The sequence below is a fragment of the Mustela erminea genome, chromosome 4, assembly GCF_009829155.1.
Source record: "Mustela erminea isolate mMusErm1 chromosome 4, mMusErm1.Pri, whole genome shotgun sequence".
Taxonomy (NCBI): Eukaryota; Metazoa; Chordata; class Mammalia; order Carnivora; family Mustelidae; genus Mustela; species Mustela erminea.
The window spans coordinates 18,808,931-18,825,477 of NC_045617.1; the positions used below are offsets into that span (position 1 = coordinate 18,808,931).

Sequence of the window (16,547 nt, forward strand, 5' to 3'; positions counted from 1 at the left end):
ACAAGTGTGAGATGATATTTCATGGTCCTTTTGATTTGCATTTCCCTGATGATGAGTGATATTGAGCATCTTTTCATGTGTCTGTTGGCCATCTGGATGTCTTCTTTGGATAAAATGTCTGTTCATGTATTCTTTCCACTTTTTAATTGGATTATTTGGGGGTTTTGGTGTTGACTTGTATAAGGTCTTTATCTATTTGGGATATTAACCCCTTATTGGATATATTATTTGCAAATATCTTCTCCCACTCAGTGGGAGAAGTTGGATTCTTGTTTCATTGATGGTTTCCTTCACTGTATAAAATCTTCACGGAGGTTCCTCAAAAAATTAAAAATAGAAGTACCATATGATCCAATAACTTCACTCAGGGTATTTACCCCCCCAAAAATGAAAATATATATGCCCTCCTATGTTTATTGCAACAATTATTTACAATAGCTAAGATATGGAAGCAACTGCAATGTCCATTGGTAGACAGATCAGTAAAGAAGAAGGGGCATATATATACACACACAATGGAAAATTACTCAGCCACAAAATGAATGAATAGTGCCATTTACAAGGATGTGGATGGATCTAGAAAGTGTAACATTAAGTGAAAAACATCATTCGGAGAAAGACAAATACCATGTGATTTCACTCATATGTGGGATTTAAGAAACAAAAGAAACAAAGAGGCAACCAAAAAATTGATTCTTAAATATACAGAATAAAGTTGTGGTTACCAGAGGGAAGGTGGGCAGTGGGGGTAAATGGGTGAAAAAGGTGATTAAGATGACACTTATCATCATGAGCACTGAGAAAGGAACTGTTGAATCACTATATTGTACACCTTAAACGAATATAACACTGTATGTTAACTATACTGGGAATAACTATACAAATAAATAAACATTCTAAAATAGAGAAATAATCAATCAAGGACATTATATTGACACATGACCTCACTTCTCCATCAATCTAAGAAAAAAAAATCTGAAAAGTCTATAAAGAAATTAAAAAAAAAAAGTCATAAGGAGCGTAGCAACCAAAAACAATAGAAGAAGCCAAAGTAAAAGAAATTGTATGGTGAATATGAAAACCACTTTGTAAGGTTTTAAAAACATAATTTTCCCATAGGAATAGCACCTTTCATTTTCATCTTCATTATCATCACTTATGAATATTTTCCCTTCATTTTTCCTGGCTCAAAATATCCAAAAATGCCCCTGTCACCTGTCCCCTGTCCCCCGCCATGGGGATTCTTTTCCTCTTTTACTTTCTCTCAACTCCCCATCTCCTCCTTCAAGGTTCGGTGTCAGGTAATCTGGGTGGCGCTAAGTGGTTTTGTCTCATCAATCAGGAAACAAGTATTTATTAAGAGTCTCCCAGGGGAGCATCCAAAGCTCCACGAGTGGCATTGCCATCAAGGGGCCACATGCTTTGGCATCAGTTCATTGTGAATTCAAATTCTCCTTCTGCAGTTACCAGCCACATGCCCTTGGGTAAATGACCTGCTCACCTCTCTGCTCTTCGGTTTCCATCAGAAAAAATAAAATAGATCATACTAAACGGTCTCATCGTGTAACATGAGATGATAAATGTGAAAGAAAGTAAGCGCATATTGCCCAGTAAGTGTAGTTCCTGTCCACTTCATAAAGCTCCTGCTACGTGAGCTAATACTCAACAGACCGTTGTGATTTCCTCGGAATAATTCGGCTACGGGAGTTCAGTCATTTTTGGTGAACTTCACTGCTACTGTTTCTGTTGCTGTTTTTACTGCTACCAGAGGCTTGTGGTAACCATGTCTACAAGCTTTTGAGCAGCACTTGAACCTATCTTTATTATTATTATTGTTGAGTTCCCTTATTTCTTTGTCTCAGCTTGGGAATCATTTCTCTCTTTGCTTAGTGCCGCTTTTAAGAAACAGCCAGATGTCTATACAATGTGTCGTTTCTGGCCACGTACTCTGTTATTTAGATACTCTGCTTTGTTCAGCTAAGATACAGTGTCTATTAAAGCTTTAGTAATCTAGGGAAACTAATTGTACTGTTCTTGGCACACCAGATGAAAAACACTGAGAGATTAAAAACTGGAGATGGAGGAGGGCTTAAATGTCGCTGTAGGTCTTTAACCTTTATTTTGTTCATAAAAGGAAATAATAAACTTTTAAAAAACTTTAATTTTATATAAATTGCCTATTACCAGTATGCTTTCTGTGATGAAAGATTATTAAGATATCCATTAAAGCTGGCATAGCTAAAGGGAAGGAACTTGGGGGTTGGAAGAGCGGTTAACTTTCTCCCCAGTTTAGCACTATTTTCGGTAAACCTTGGATGGTGTGACTTCTCTTTGGCTTGTAGGCTCAGACCATGACCAACAACTCCCAGCTTTTCAGACCCCGCCCTGCCGGAGGCTGAGGCACTTCATGAGGGTCTGGGAAACCAAAGAGGCATGTTGCATGTTAGATCAACCAAGCACCTTTGGTCTTCCCCGAGCAGGGTTTATTCAGGGGCTGCTAGGATACTGTCCCTTAGTATATGGTCTGAGACTGACTACAAAACAGAATGAGATTTTACTTCCTGTGCCCTAGAGACACTTACTAGAAACTATTGGCTTGGACTCTTCATTTCTGAAAAATTCCAAGTGATTTCCGCCTAACACAGTAAGTGTTGAGTTTTTGTCTTTGTTTTTGGTAACTCTTTGCTTTGCCAAGCTTTGCCATCTCGCTTTGAAGAGAGAATATAGTATTAGGATTCTAATAGTTAACAGTAGTTTCCATTGAAAGTTCTTTAAATTGGGGCACCTGGACGGCTCAGTGGGTTAAGCCTCTGCCTTCGGCTCAGGTCATGATCCCAGGGTCCTGGGATCAGGCCCCACATCGGGCTCTCTGCTCAGTGGGGAGCCTGCTTCCCTCTCTCTGCCTGCCTCTCTGCCTACTTGTGATCTCTGTCTGTCAAATAAATAAATAAATAAATCTTTTTTTAAAAAAGTTCTTTATATTAAAAATGTTTCTATTTTTCACAATCTAATTATATTGTTAGTGGGAATGCATTTATTTTATTTTCTTCCTCTTGAAAATGCTCTGCAAGAACAAATATATCACCCTCCTGGTGATATTTGTCATGCTTCATTTTTGTAAAGTACCCAAATATTCATAAAGTTCTTTTTTTTTTAATTCATAAAGTTCTATCCCACATTGTCTTACTCAAGGCTTATGTCGTAATAATCCTGTGAGATAGACATTTCTATCTTCTTTGCACAGATGAAGATACCAAAATTTGGAGAGTTACCATTATAAACCTAAACCAAGATGTTACTCAGGGTCTTTGACTCCCAATTCAGTGGTCTTTGCACCTCACTGCAGACGACTAGTTCACACGAGCCGAGCTCTTCCATGAAAACTGTTGTTCTCCTCAACATCCTCAGCTGACAAGAGGATGCTTTGGAGGGTGCCATGGGCCTGTCATAAGGAGAAGAGGGGATGTAAACAAATGATTGGAGATTCCCCGGTGAGCCTATTTAAGGTATCCAACGGAAGCTAGACTGGCAGTAGAAGCTTACCCCATGGAGCAAATCCTCCACGGTGACAGCTGGACTTACCATAATGGGAGGGTCTGTAGGTGGAGTATTGGAGCTTTTGACAGTGAAAGATCCTCCTGGGTGGCGGAAAAAATAGTCGAGTCATATTCAGTAAGGTTTCATAACCTACTGTTTACCGGATGGCCTGTGCATCGCAGTAGAAGGTTCAATAGCTTGTTGTGATATTCTTGTAAATCTTGGGCTCCTTCCCCCATAGCCTTCATAGCCCCGGTCGCTCCCCACCACATGCAGATGTCTCCCCAGTGTTATCCCTAAGCCCAGCAGTCACCCTTCATTTTTGTAATTATCTACACAGTGGACCCGACCCACTCCCACCCACTAATGGACAGCATATTGGGATTTCTCCCCAAGTTGCCCATCCACCAGGATCACCCTCTCCAGGAAGTTACTAACAGGATCTGGAGGTCTCGAAGGAGGACATGGGAGAAAGCCATTCTGGGCCCATTCTGGAGGAAACTGATCAGAGTGAAGAGGTGTGAGAAGTAGTTAAGCAGCTGACCGGAAGGCCACAGAGACAGGTGCTGGTGAGTGACAAGAAAGAAGGAGGCAGACCATCCAAGCTGGGCCCTCAGAGGGAAGTACCTGTGCTTTCAAGAAGAGATTGGACTTGATCCAGCAAATAACCAAAAAATAGATGAGGGACAAAACAACCTGTATGAGAAGAATAATCAGATTATACCAGCCATGGGAAATGCACAAAGCGAACATCCCCAAATGTTAAGAAATAAGAGAGACATTAAGTTTCTCCCTAAGACAAGACAAGAAGAAATTAAGGAGAAAGACTCTGCTAAACTCTGGTGACTCAAGATGGAAAAAAAAAAAAAAAAAGTAGAAAATGACTATGACTAAGGTTTGTGTGTCATTCACTCCACTGTAAAAAAAAAAAAAAAAAAAAAAAAAAGGGCAAAACATGATGCAAGATTAATCCAGACCCATCCAGTTGGAATCTCTAAAGGTGGTGGCAGGTGTGCTTTTTCTGAAGTTTCTGCTCTACCATAGGGACCCCGGAGCCTATGCAGCAAAGCAGAGCGATTCCAGGCTCACCACCCTTCAGTTAGCCTTCAGGTACTTCTGAGTCAGCGAGCACGGCTAGCCCATTGCTGGGAGATGTCGTGATACCCACGGATGAAGGCAGCCACTCACACTCATCCAGCACCTACAGCAATGGAGGGCTCACTGCAGCTGAGGCTGCCCAGACCCCCACCACGGGAATGCAGAGGCGGTTGGAGATGACCACACTGGGCTGTCAGCCCAGAGGTCCTGCCTCCGGGAACTGGGAGGTAGCCCCGGCCTTAGACACGGGGTGACCTGTAGCTGAAGACCTACCAGGGCGCCAGTGAGCCGGGGAACGTGCCGCAGAGTGTGAAGCAGGAGAGTGTGGGCACTCCGTTCCGGTAGTGGAGGAGGCCAGGTGGCTTCCCCAGCCTTCCTCTGAGGTGCTTCTCTGTATGGGGCTGCTGACCCTCCCTAAGGCCACGGGACAGGCACATTTACCTCTCCTCTTCTCATCTGCCCCATTGGTAGCTGGCCTTCTTCAACTACATAATAGCTCTTTGTTCTCTGACCGTGAATACATGTGAAATTCATTCACACTAACAAAGGACGACACATAATCCCTTATGTTAGTATCATAGCCATAAATCTGTGTCCAGTCATGTTCCTGGTAGAAGCCTTGCTTCATTTTCACCGTGGGCCTACAGAGTGGGGAGGTCAGATCCTGTCCCCACTTTATAGATAGGGAAAGAGAGGCCCTGGGCATCAAAGTAGCCCCACGGACGATCACAGAGCTACTGGAGGAAACCGTGACTAGGGGACCTGAGCAGTTTTCTTTTGCATTTCAACAGGGATCAGAGCCCCCCTGCTAATGGCCTGTAGCTCCAACTGCCAACTTCAACATTAGACATTAACCTTGAAACACAAAATTGACCGGCAGCCCTGAGTCACACAGTGCAAGTTACTGCTTTTGCCTTTGCGTGACCTCTGCCAGTTGTGTGATCACGGGCAACTTAGAGAAAAGTGCCTGAGCTTTACTTTACCTGTTCATAAAGTGGAAATAACTTCATTGAGTTTTCTTTTTATCATCATCATCATCATCATCATTATTATTATGTTATGCTAGTCACCGTACAGTATATCATTGGTTTTTGATGTAGTGTTCCATGATTTGTTGTTTGTATATAACACCCAGTGCTCTATGCAATATGTGCCCTCCTTAATATACTCATAGGGTTTTCTGAGAATTTCCTGAAATACCTCTTTTCCTTCTCTTCCCCATTTTATCTACACACAACACAGGATGTGCTCGGTCAGAACCAACAGGCTCACCCAGTGTCGCAAAGACCCTTTCTATCACCACCTCTCTGCCTTGGCTCCTGGCCCTTCCTCTGTCCCCCTCAATTCCTGTGTCCAGTCACCATCTTCCTTAGATTCTCAAACTAGCCAAGCCGTCTTCCCCCTCGGTATTTTTGTGCACGCCGGTTCCCCTGCCTGAAACCCACCGTGCCTCGTCCGCTCTCCTTGCTTCTCATCCTCAGCTGTCAGACAAGGTGTCACTTCTTCAGGAAAGACTGAATCACTTCCTCCTATTATCCTTTCTCATTACGTCCTATAATTTTCCTCTGGTAGTACAACTTGTAAGCATGTGGGAATCTGATGCTTACTGGTTTAATATCCGTCTTCTCCACTAGACCACAGACTCCCATGTTGGCCACCATCTATCTCTTTAGCACCCGGTAGAGAATCTAGCACATAAGGCATGTTCCATAAATATTTGTTGACTGTTGGATAAATGCTTCTCTGACCTCTCTCCTTTGGGTTTCTTCCTAAACTCTCCTCACCAGATCATGCACTATATTCCACAGAAAAAGCATTCCCATGGAACTCACCTCCCCAACCATTTCCTTATTTTCTTTCCTTAACAATAATGTATATATTATCATGAATTAGATTGCGTTCTCTGGTTGTTTTGCGATTTCTGCTCCTATAATTAGTTTTTCAAGGGCTAAAACTCTTTCAGGATCTTTTTTGGAATCCTCCATAAATCTAATAGAATCGCTGGAAATGTTCTTGGTGGTCGGTAATCTCCTGATGAGTGGATGAATAGACCAGTCAATCAATCCTACCATATCCCTTTCCACATAGCAAACATGGAAATACCATTGCAAGAAAATAATTTCTACCCATGGCCCACTGCTGGAGTCCCTCTTCTCAGGTTACTATTTTGAGTTTCAATAAGAAACAATCTTATCTTGAAAGGGGGATTGGATTTACTTTGTAATAAGAAAGACTGAATTGGAAGCTTGCATTTTTTTCCCCCAAATTTAATAATAGAACTAGTAAAGCTTTACACTCCTCAGCCAGCCAGCCTTCAGGAATAAGAGTACAAAGCTTCCCGGTAAGCTTTTGTCATGATAGAAGAGTGAAACCCATATCACCAAATCTGTGTGAATTCACTGAGAGCCAGCAGGGGGTTACACAGCAGGGGAATCTAGTCTGCGCATGTTTCCAGAATCAGTCAGTCCAACCCCCGGACTCAGCAGAGGGGACATAGGGCAACATCAGGTTACTTGGAGCCACTGTCCTCCGACATCTGAGGTCCTGATAGTCATCACTGATGACCTTGGAGAGTAAAGAACTAGCTTTTGATCTCACCCCCTTTACAGTTCGAACAAAACAAAAAATCATGGAAGTAAATATATAGCATAATATATGCATTAGTTCACTTTGACAATTGTCCAGCAGGTTCTTTCTAGTTAGTAACTTCCCCCTAGTTTAGCATTTGATTTTATACCAATGGCCCAGAAAAAAGGAAGGCAAGATTGGGTAAATACCTATAACTGAACATTGTCAAGGTCAGAATGGGATCTTTTCTCTATGACGCATCACTTAATCGCCTGTGCTCCCCCTCCATGGCTTTGTGACAAACCACAGAGCCTATTAGAGACAATTGTTGATGAGTCCCCTTCTCTCCCTGTCTCTCAGGCTGCAGAAGTCCTGAAGGTTGATGGAGGGCCATGCTATTCAAACAGCAGGCGTGGCTCAGACAGAAGCTGCTCGTGCTGGGAAGCCTTGCGGTTGGGAGTCTGCTGTATCTAGTCGCCAGAGTTGGGAGCTTGGATAGGTAGGTAATCAACACATATGTATGCCCGTGTGACTTCAACTATCTCTTGATTTAAACTTCCTTAGGACAAAGGGGCGCCTGGGTGGCTCAATGGGTTAAACTTCCTTAGGACATAATCTTAAATCTATCCATTTGTTTTCTTCTCTCAAAATTCCCAAGAATCGGGCTTTCCTGCAGTATTGATTTTGATTTATTGAGCCTTTAAGAGAAAGGGCTCCAAGTTGATCAAACCAAGGTGTTTGTCAAGATCCATTTGTATTCTGTGTGCCTTGACATTTGTTTTCCGAGAAGGGATAAAGCCGTATACAGTAAAAATGTCATTTAGTAGAGCTTAGTGTGGTCCATGTGCATCTGGTTGTTGACCTCTAGCCATCACAAAATTGTGATGTTGTAGCGATTTATCTTCATTTTGCAGTTTATGAGGGAGCAATTAATGTGCTACTGTGAGAGTTAAGATTATGTATGAGCCTGGAGAGGAGCTCATCAAGTTTGGAATCCATTGCCTTGGAAAGATGGCTGCAGGCTTGGAGAGTTTTAACTATGTAAATTAGGTCTGGTTTCCAGGAGCTGAAAGTACCAGATGAGGAGGCTGCCGGTCAGGGTAATTGCCCAGAGAACAATGGAAAATCCAGGGAAAGGAAATTTACAGAACTAGCACTTGACTGTAAATGAGCAAACCGTTGAGAGATACTAGACTTGCAGAAGTCCAGGCAAATATCAGCTGCCCTCCCACTGAGTACTTCTGGACTGTCTCACATTTGGTATGATTGGAAGAGACAGAAAAGTTAATTTCTGAAATGCGAAGCTCCCTTCTTTGCCCTTTAAAATGAATTATTGCACTGGAAAGACAGAAGTATGTTCTCTATGAATTCAACTCCCATTTTCCATGAAAATCCAGCCACACTTACAATGAAAATATCTTCCTTACAGTTTTCCTTTTCTAATCTATAGATCTTATCACTAAGTTATTTAACAAATAATATTGCAGTGGTTTTATTTTCCTTCAGCCAGTGTTAGGTTTGACTGGTAAAGTGAATCTGTCTGATGCTTTTCAACTCAAAATTCCTAAATGAACTTCCCAATCACTGGTTGCTAAGTATGGGAAATGGTATAATCCAGAGCTTGTCACTGACTTCAAGTAGTTCTTTAAAGTGGTACTTGATTATTAGTGAAAAGCCTTGAGGTGGGCACCACTGTCCTATGCCCCTAATGGAACTTTTATGTCAAGTTCATCCCCTACGCTTAGTTAGCTTCCAGTCATTTCCTTTTTATTGAGTAATTGATTCGATGATCATTAGCACAGTAGTTATTCAGTTGAAGATTCTTTTCATTTTTTTTTAAGACTTTATTTATTTATTTGACAGAGATCACAAGTAGACAGAGAGGCAGGCAGAGGGAGAGGGGAAGCAGGCTCCCCGCTGAGCAGAGAGCCCGATGTGGGGCTCGATCCCAGGACCCTGAGATCATGACCTGAGCCAAAGGCAGAGGCTTAACCCACTGAGCCACCCAGGTGCCCCGATTCTTTTCATTTTTAACTTGGTGTCTCTTCTCTCTAATGGGATGGGTTTGGGCCTTTCCCAAAACCTCTCATTTGAGAATATGGACAAAATTACATCTGAAATCAGCACACACTTACTTCGCCCTATCGTTCAGTAACTGAAGACCTGCTCTCTGGGTGAGGGGCTGAGCTCTCCCCCTTCCCGTCCTAAGATCCCATGTTTCTTTCCATATCTGAGGCCCATGCTCAGAATCTACTCTTCAGGAAATGGTAATAATGTATTTTCTCCTATGGTGAGTTAGGAAGTCAAAAAGGCAATCGTTCTGCAGGGTTTGAGCTCCCAAAGTGGAAGGTAGAAAGAGGAAGGAAGGAAAGAAGGAATGGCCCTTTCTAGAAGTACAGAAAGTCTTTCCTGCCCTAATAGGACAGAAGTAGTCTATTTCAGCCTCTCTTGGCCAGAGTTCTGCAAGAGAATTAAGTCCTTAGAGAAAAGGATTTGACTACTTCCTCAATTCTCCCAAGGATGGTACTACCATCATTCTAGATGCATTGGAGAGAAGTCCATCCTTTACATCCAGTGGATGCTGTGGGCAACTGGGGCTTGATTCTCAACTACCCAAGAAGAGCTAAAAGATGAATTTGTCATATCCCCATGTCACAATTTTAAAAATATTTTTGACTATATATGTGTTGCTACTTTTATATCTTCCATGTAGAGCTCTAGCATACTTATTAAATTTGTAAAAACAAAATTCATGTTAACCTAAAATATTAAATGTGATTCCCATTTTTATACGATTCCATATTTTCACGCTTTTCACAATGAGCATGAATTGTTTCTAAAATCATGAAAAACAAACACCACAAACAAATAATATATAAAGTACAGTTTTCCATAAGCCTTATGATAGATCGACGTCCAGACAGATGGGCAAACTCCTTTCCCTCAGTTCTGTAGAATGCTGTGGCATGATGAAGTTTTCCTCTTCTCCCTTTAATTATAAACATTACAGAAGATGAGAATGGTAGAGTAGGTCTCTCGGGAAAAGCAAGAGACAGCCTCATTAGCTAGAAGCTTCAGCTGCAGGATTGGCTTAGCAGCGTTTTGACTAATCTTATACCCTTTAGCAAGAAGGCTGAAATGCCTTTTCAGATAAACTTGGGGAAGTTATAATGAATTTCAGCTAGGTTCCAGAGTGTTACCCAAAAGGAAACACCATATACCACCCCTAGACATCGGCCATGCCAAATCAAGCTGTAACTCTAATCTAATATCATTACGATTGTTATCATGCCTTTCTCTCTGAAAAAAGCAGTGGTGGTTGTTCATTATTTTGGGCAACGCTGATGTGGAAATCCTCCCTTCTGGCTCCATCCACTGCATTCCCTCCTTCCTACGCTTGAGTCCCTGATACCCTTGGGCTTGGCAGTGAGGACCCACAGCTTCTGGCTCTGCCAAGGTCTGGTTGATCTCTGGTCAGGCCTGGGAGGTGAGAGACGGCACTTGAGGATGGCAGTGGGTTTGTTCTCACATTCAGTGGAGTCAAACCATAATCCCGACCCCTTTAGACAGAAAGAGAGAGAGGCAGAAGAAATACAGCATCTACCTAGCTGTCCCCAAGGCCCATGGCAGGAATTCTCATAGAACGAAAAGTTCAGCAAGTCCCAAGATTGGATTTTTGCAGGTTGACGATATAACTAGCCACAGGCTGAGACCAGGACCTCTCTTAGATTAGATCTCAGATTTCTAAGAGCCACATGAGTGCTGCAGAGTTGCAAGGAAGTCATACCCCACGGAACCCAAAAGACGAGGCCTCCTCGCCAGCCTTTACCTTCCCAGCTGGAGAAGCTCCTCTTCTGCCTTTCACGATTCCTAAATGATGTTAACTGGTGAGCTGTTAAAAGTCTATTAGTATGGCTTGTGTCACTTGCCTGTCCTGGACTGCGAACATAAGTACACGCTGTAGTCAATTAAGTACTTGACGGATAAAAATTTTAAGGAGCACTAATAAAAATAATCCCATCAATTATGTGTGCTCCATTTAATACTGGGTTGCTTAAAATAAAATTTCCCAAACATATGTTCATTATGGATGGCAGCAGGCTGGGAACCAGTGGTTTTATTTATGCATTTAAAGTCTTCCTCCAACTCGGGAAGCAGAAAAATGACACGTTAGTCACCATGAGCTTCTAAAAGCTTCTGTCTGTTGCTTTCAGGCTACAGCCCATTTGCCCTATCGAAGGCCGATTCGGAGCCCGCAGCCAGGCCGAATTCCCCCTCCGAGCCCTGCAGTTTAAGCGTGGCCTGCTGCACGAGTTCCGGAAGGGCAACGCTTCCAAGGATCAGGTTCGCCTTCATGACCTGGTCCAGCAGCTCCCCAAGGCCATTATCATTGGGGTGAGGAAAGGAGGCACCAGGGCCCTGCTGGAGATGCTGAACCTCCATCCAGCTGTGGTCAAAGCCTCTCAAGAAATCCACTTTTTTGACAATGATGAGAATTACGCCAAGGGCATTGAGTGGTACAGGAAAAAGATGCCTTTTTCCTACCCACAGCAAATCACCATTGAAAAGAGCCCGGCGTATTTTATCACGGAGGAGGTTCCGGAAAGGATCTACAAAATGAACTCATCCATCAAGTTGTTGATCATTGTCAGGGAGCCGACCACAAGAGCTATTTCTGATTACACTCAGGTGCTAGAGGGGAAGGAGAGGAAGAATAAAACGTACTACAAGTTCGAGAAGCTGGCAATAGACCCCAATACCTGCGAAGTGAACACAAAGTACAAGGCCGTGAGAACGAGCATCTACACCAAACACCTGGAACGGTGGTTAAAGTACTTTCCGATTGAGCAATTTCACATCGTCGATGGAGATCGCCTCATCACGGAACCTCTGCCAGAACTTCAGCTCGTGGAGAAGTTCCTAAACCTTCCCCCGAGGATAAGTCAATACAATTTATACTTTAATGCCACCAGAGGGTTTTACTGTTTGCGATTTAACATTATCTTTAATAAGTGCCTGGCGGGCAGCAAGGGGCGCATTCATCCAGAGGTGGACCCCTCTGTCATTACCAAATTGCGCAAATTTTTTCACCCTTTCAATCAAAAATTTTACCAGATCACTGGGAGGACATTGAACTGGCCCTAAAATAGTAAGTCCTATAACACTATGTGTTGTGGCTGGAGACACACAATGTCTCCTCTAGATTAAAATATGCACTTTTCTTAGACACAACTATCCAAGTCGTTTTTTCCATGTATACTTGTACATACACAGTGTGTGACCAAATATGAGATCAATTCTTTTTCTATTGAAAAGTTACAAAAATTAATTTGCTGTCCGACTAGTTGCATCTTTTAAGCTATTTACAAAAAGAAAAGGTGGTGGTATTGGGGGAAAGTGACTTCAGCTCTTCTCAAAAAGCTTAGTCTTCCTTTGAGTCAGAATTTGTCGCCCGCCATTTTCATAGAGTTAAGCCAAAAGATTATGTGTGAAAACGTACCAATGGCTGTGAAGCTTTGGGAAGTAGAGGACCCACTTATGCATTCTTTTCGAAGGGAAAGGTGGCTCTTTAGTTCAGCTACTGAATCGGTGCCGTGAAAACAAAAAATACTGTTTTCTTATTATTTGAAAGAATGTCATATCTCATAAAATTGACATTGTCCCAAAGTTCCTGTGGTGATTTTGCACTATTGTTTTCTCGTATAGACCATGGTGTCACTTGTAGCATGTCAGTCACACTTTGGAAAGTTAAAGTCCTTTTACTTCCATGTTCTATGTCAACAAAGAGAAATGTCATGTACATAATGTATATTGTTGTAAATACTGGTTTCACACTAAGTAATTCTATTTTGTAAACGAATATGGCTATTTAATTTATTGTGAAAATTAAATTTATCGTGGTATTTAAAAATGGAATGGATTAAAATTACTCTATGTGCAACCTTTTTTTTTTTTTTTTTTAACTCGTTTTGTTTTACACGCCCCCTGCTGGCTCCCCAAATCGAAGCTGTTCCTGTGCGAATGAGCACGCTTGGAAAGATACCGCTTCTCCGCTGGATTTCTGTACCCTTGTGAAAATGTTTTTATGAAGTGAGGTTGAATATATTAAAAAAAAAAAAAAGAACTCAGCCATCTGGAAATCTAGTCATAGAGCCACCTCAAAGAATACTAGCTCTTCTGCTACAAGTTTGTAACAATTAATTTACATGCAATTGCTGCTGTGTCAGGAGAGAGACAGAAATATTTGAACATAATCAAGGCATAGAAGAATCACAATTTTATTTGAACCTCTAATCAGAGTCAGACCAGTAGAGAAATTAAATGAAATAAGATTAGGAAACTTGTGTGGCCTCTGTACTGAAAGCTGCTGATGCTTCACAAATGAATACAAACTCTCAGAACTCCCTCTTTGAGATGAAAAAAAAAAATCAGTCTGCTCAGAAATGATCAAATGCATAGTGGTGCTGTTACTAACGTAAACACATGGCTTCTATTCCCATCCAGAGAAATTAATGCTAAATTGGGTGTGTGCTAATATCAGATACTCTGTATCATGCTTAAATATAATTCCGAAAAGCCTGGAAAGAGGTGTGTCGACAGCAACACAAAGACGGATTTTTTCCCAATCATGGCTACTTATCCGGTAGAAGATGTTTGAGTGTTTGAGGGAGTTTTGTTCAACATCACCTTGAGTGTGCCTAGAGAAATCAGCGAATTACAATGGGTTCCCTTTTGATTGTAATAAGTGTTGATTTTCTCCATGAGTTGTTTCTCCTGTCCAGTGACTTGATGGTGAACTTTTCTAAATAAATAGCCCTTTCCGCTCTGGTGTCGGTATATATTGCTTCTCAGGCTACAGCCTTAGTGATCATCTCTCCCGTTTCCATTAGCCATGATGCCGTTCTCCCAGCATGGAATAGACGTGACACCAGCACAGGCTGACAGGCCAGCGTCTCCCTTACCATGCAGCGACTCTGGAGAGAGGGTCTCGGGTCTAGATGCCAATCCCTTCTCCCTCAAGCCATGAATGAAATCAAACATAATGAATGTAGCATTAGATTTCCTTGTGCCTCAACTGTCAGCAAGCTCTGAATACTACACTCGAGGTCGTAATTACATGCCATCATCAATTCTATTGGAACTCTTTCTAGCGCACTGCGTAGCTCGTACCATTATTGTAACAGTAACTGTGAAATTATGCCCCACTGGAACACAGGTGTTTCCTAAAGTCAGCCTGAGTATTCCACCAATAAAACTGATAAATGGCAGCCTTTTCCTAGGCAACGAGAGAAATTTTTCTAAAACAATGAATAGAAATTTATCAGTGATCATCTTTTATGTTCTACATTTTTTCTTAAATTTTGCTGCAGTTTCCAACAATGTGTCTCTCAGAGTTTATTCAAAGATTCTATTTGACTTATACTGACTTTTCTCATTGGTTATTTTTGGTCCAGGAAGCCAACATTTCTTCATCACACTCAGGAAAAAAAGGGTGTGTGATTTCCAATAGTTCTGCTTCCTGAATAAGTTTGAGAATTGCTTTAAACCTTGGAGCCTCCCCACAGGGGCCTAAATCAGAGGGCCTGGACTGGAAGGATGTTTTGGAAACAGGTTTCACTGCACTGGGGGAAAAAAAAAAAAAACCCAGCCACAGTCACTGCTGACTGAGCAACATAGAAGTAAAAATCCTATAACTTAGTAGCTGACTTCCACTGGAGGTTTTAAACCTCCTTGTTTAGAAAAATGTTTCCTGTTGTCACCAAACAGGCAGCAGACCTCTAGAGAAATGCTCAGCTCATTACCTTAGCCCTACCAGGGCTCTCTTGAATAAGTCATTCCTTTTACATCATGAAATCTCTGTGTTCCTCCTGGAGGCTTGGTGGCACCATACGGCTTTGTGAAATCGTTCTAACTGCAAAGAGAGAGGAAAAAAAAAAAACAACAACAACCTTTAAGCAATGGTGAAGTTTCTGCTGGACCAAAAATGCTGAAATGACACCATTTTGGAAGGCAAGGAATTCTGATTACAAATACACAAACAGGAATGAGAGTCCCAAGGGATCAGAGAGAAAAAGAGACCTACAGACCCAGAGGCACACATCCCCAGTTCCAAGTCTGTCCCCTACTCAACCTGAAATCACCTCCCAGAAGCCCTCCGTTGATGAAAACACTCACTTTCCCTACTAACCTCACTGCCATACAGGAAACACCTAAGACATTAGGGTCCTTACTTGTGTATGAGAAAGCAAAGGCATGTGAACCATCATAATCACACCTGATCTTAGACTTGGCACCTTTCACGTGGCGAGACCAGCAAGAACCCTCACTGATTGCTGCAAGGTTGACAGGGCCTCACGAGAGCACTGTTGGGCGCTGCACCTGGTAGATGGGCCTGTGAGGAGCATTCCCCGGGCCCGGGGTAAGGGGGTGGGGGGTGTTGCTGCTAAGGGAAGGTGGGAACCCAGGACAAGGGAAGTCCACATGCCAGTCCTGCCAGTAAGCGTTTGCTTTCTCCAATTAGCAGTTAGCCAAATTGGATTGCTTCCATAAGCCTGATTTGAGAATTTCCCAGGGATGGAGAATTTCAAATGATCGTAAATAGTGTCTTCCTGCTGAAGTCTCTTGTACTCTTTTGGCACACTCAGCAGCCATTCTCTGCTCAGGAGAACAGTCCACAGTGTAAGCAAAAAAGAAAACTTCGCCGAAAACATTCTCCCTAAAAATGACTAAATACGGCAAAATCCTAGCAACTGGGGCTAACAAGGTGAAAATATAGAATATCTTCAAGCAAACGCATTGCAATTATTCCCAAGTGGATGAGCCGCAAAACTACCCTAACAATATATTGAAAAATATCTAATTGCATCCACTTTATGGAATAAAAGCCTCTCAATTGGCATAATTTTTTTTTTCTAAATTGGTGTTCCTCAAGTATTTCAAAACAGTCCGTTCTCTTAAGCAGGTTGCTCGGGCCCTCTAACATCTGTTTATCAATTTTCATAGGAAGCCTTTACAGCAAAGCCAAGGATGAAATTTAGGCCCAAATAGGGTCATTCGGTAAGGTTCTAATCAAGGGTGTCTTACTACACATGTTACAAATACAAATGCGAATGCACTTTCAAAGATTTCTTTCCAATGACATTTTAGGGTACCTTTTAGGAATAAGAGTGCTGTTTAATAATAATTCAAAATGGGGTGGGGAGCAGAAGAGGCAGAAGTGAGCAGACGACAGTATGCGTTCCCATAGAAAGCCCCTGACTGGTATCCCAAAGAACGAGTGTCTGTTATGTACAGGCAGCTCAGCTGAGAAGAAACACTCTTTCAGGTACAACACGTCAGCAGCA

At 42.2% G+C, this 16,547-nt stretch overlaps 1 protein-coding gene across 1 annotated transcript in view; it reads left to right on the forward strand.

The window, feature by feature from the left end:
• The window catches only part of HS3ST5 (heparan sulfate-glucosamine 3-sulfotransferase 5), a 155,524-nt gene extending 140,388 nt beyond the window's left edge, over positions 1–15,136 (forward strand). The window contains exons 3-4 of the mRNA XM_032338780.1: positions 7,564–7,702; positions 11,418–15,136. Of these exons, the coding sequence (XP_032194671.1) occupies positions 7,596–7,702; positions 11,418–12,348 (1,038 nt within the window). The 5' untranslated portion in view covers positions 7,564–7,595 and the 3' untranslated portion in view covers positions 12,349–15,136. The remainder of the gene's footprint in view (positions 1–7,563; positions 7,703–11,417) is intronic.
• Positions 15,137–16,547: the final 1,411 nt, after the last annotated feature.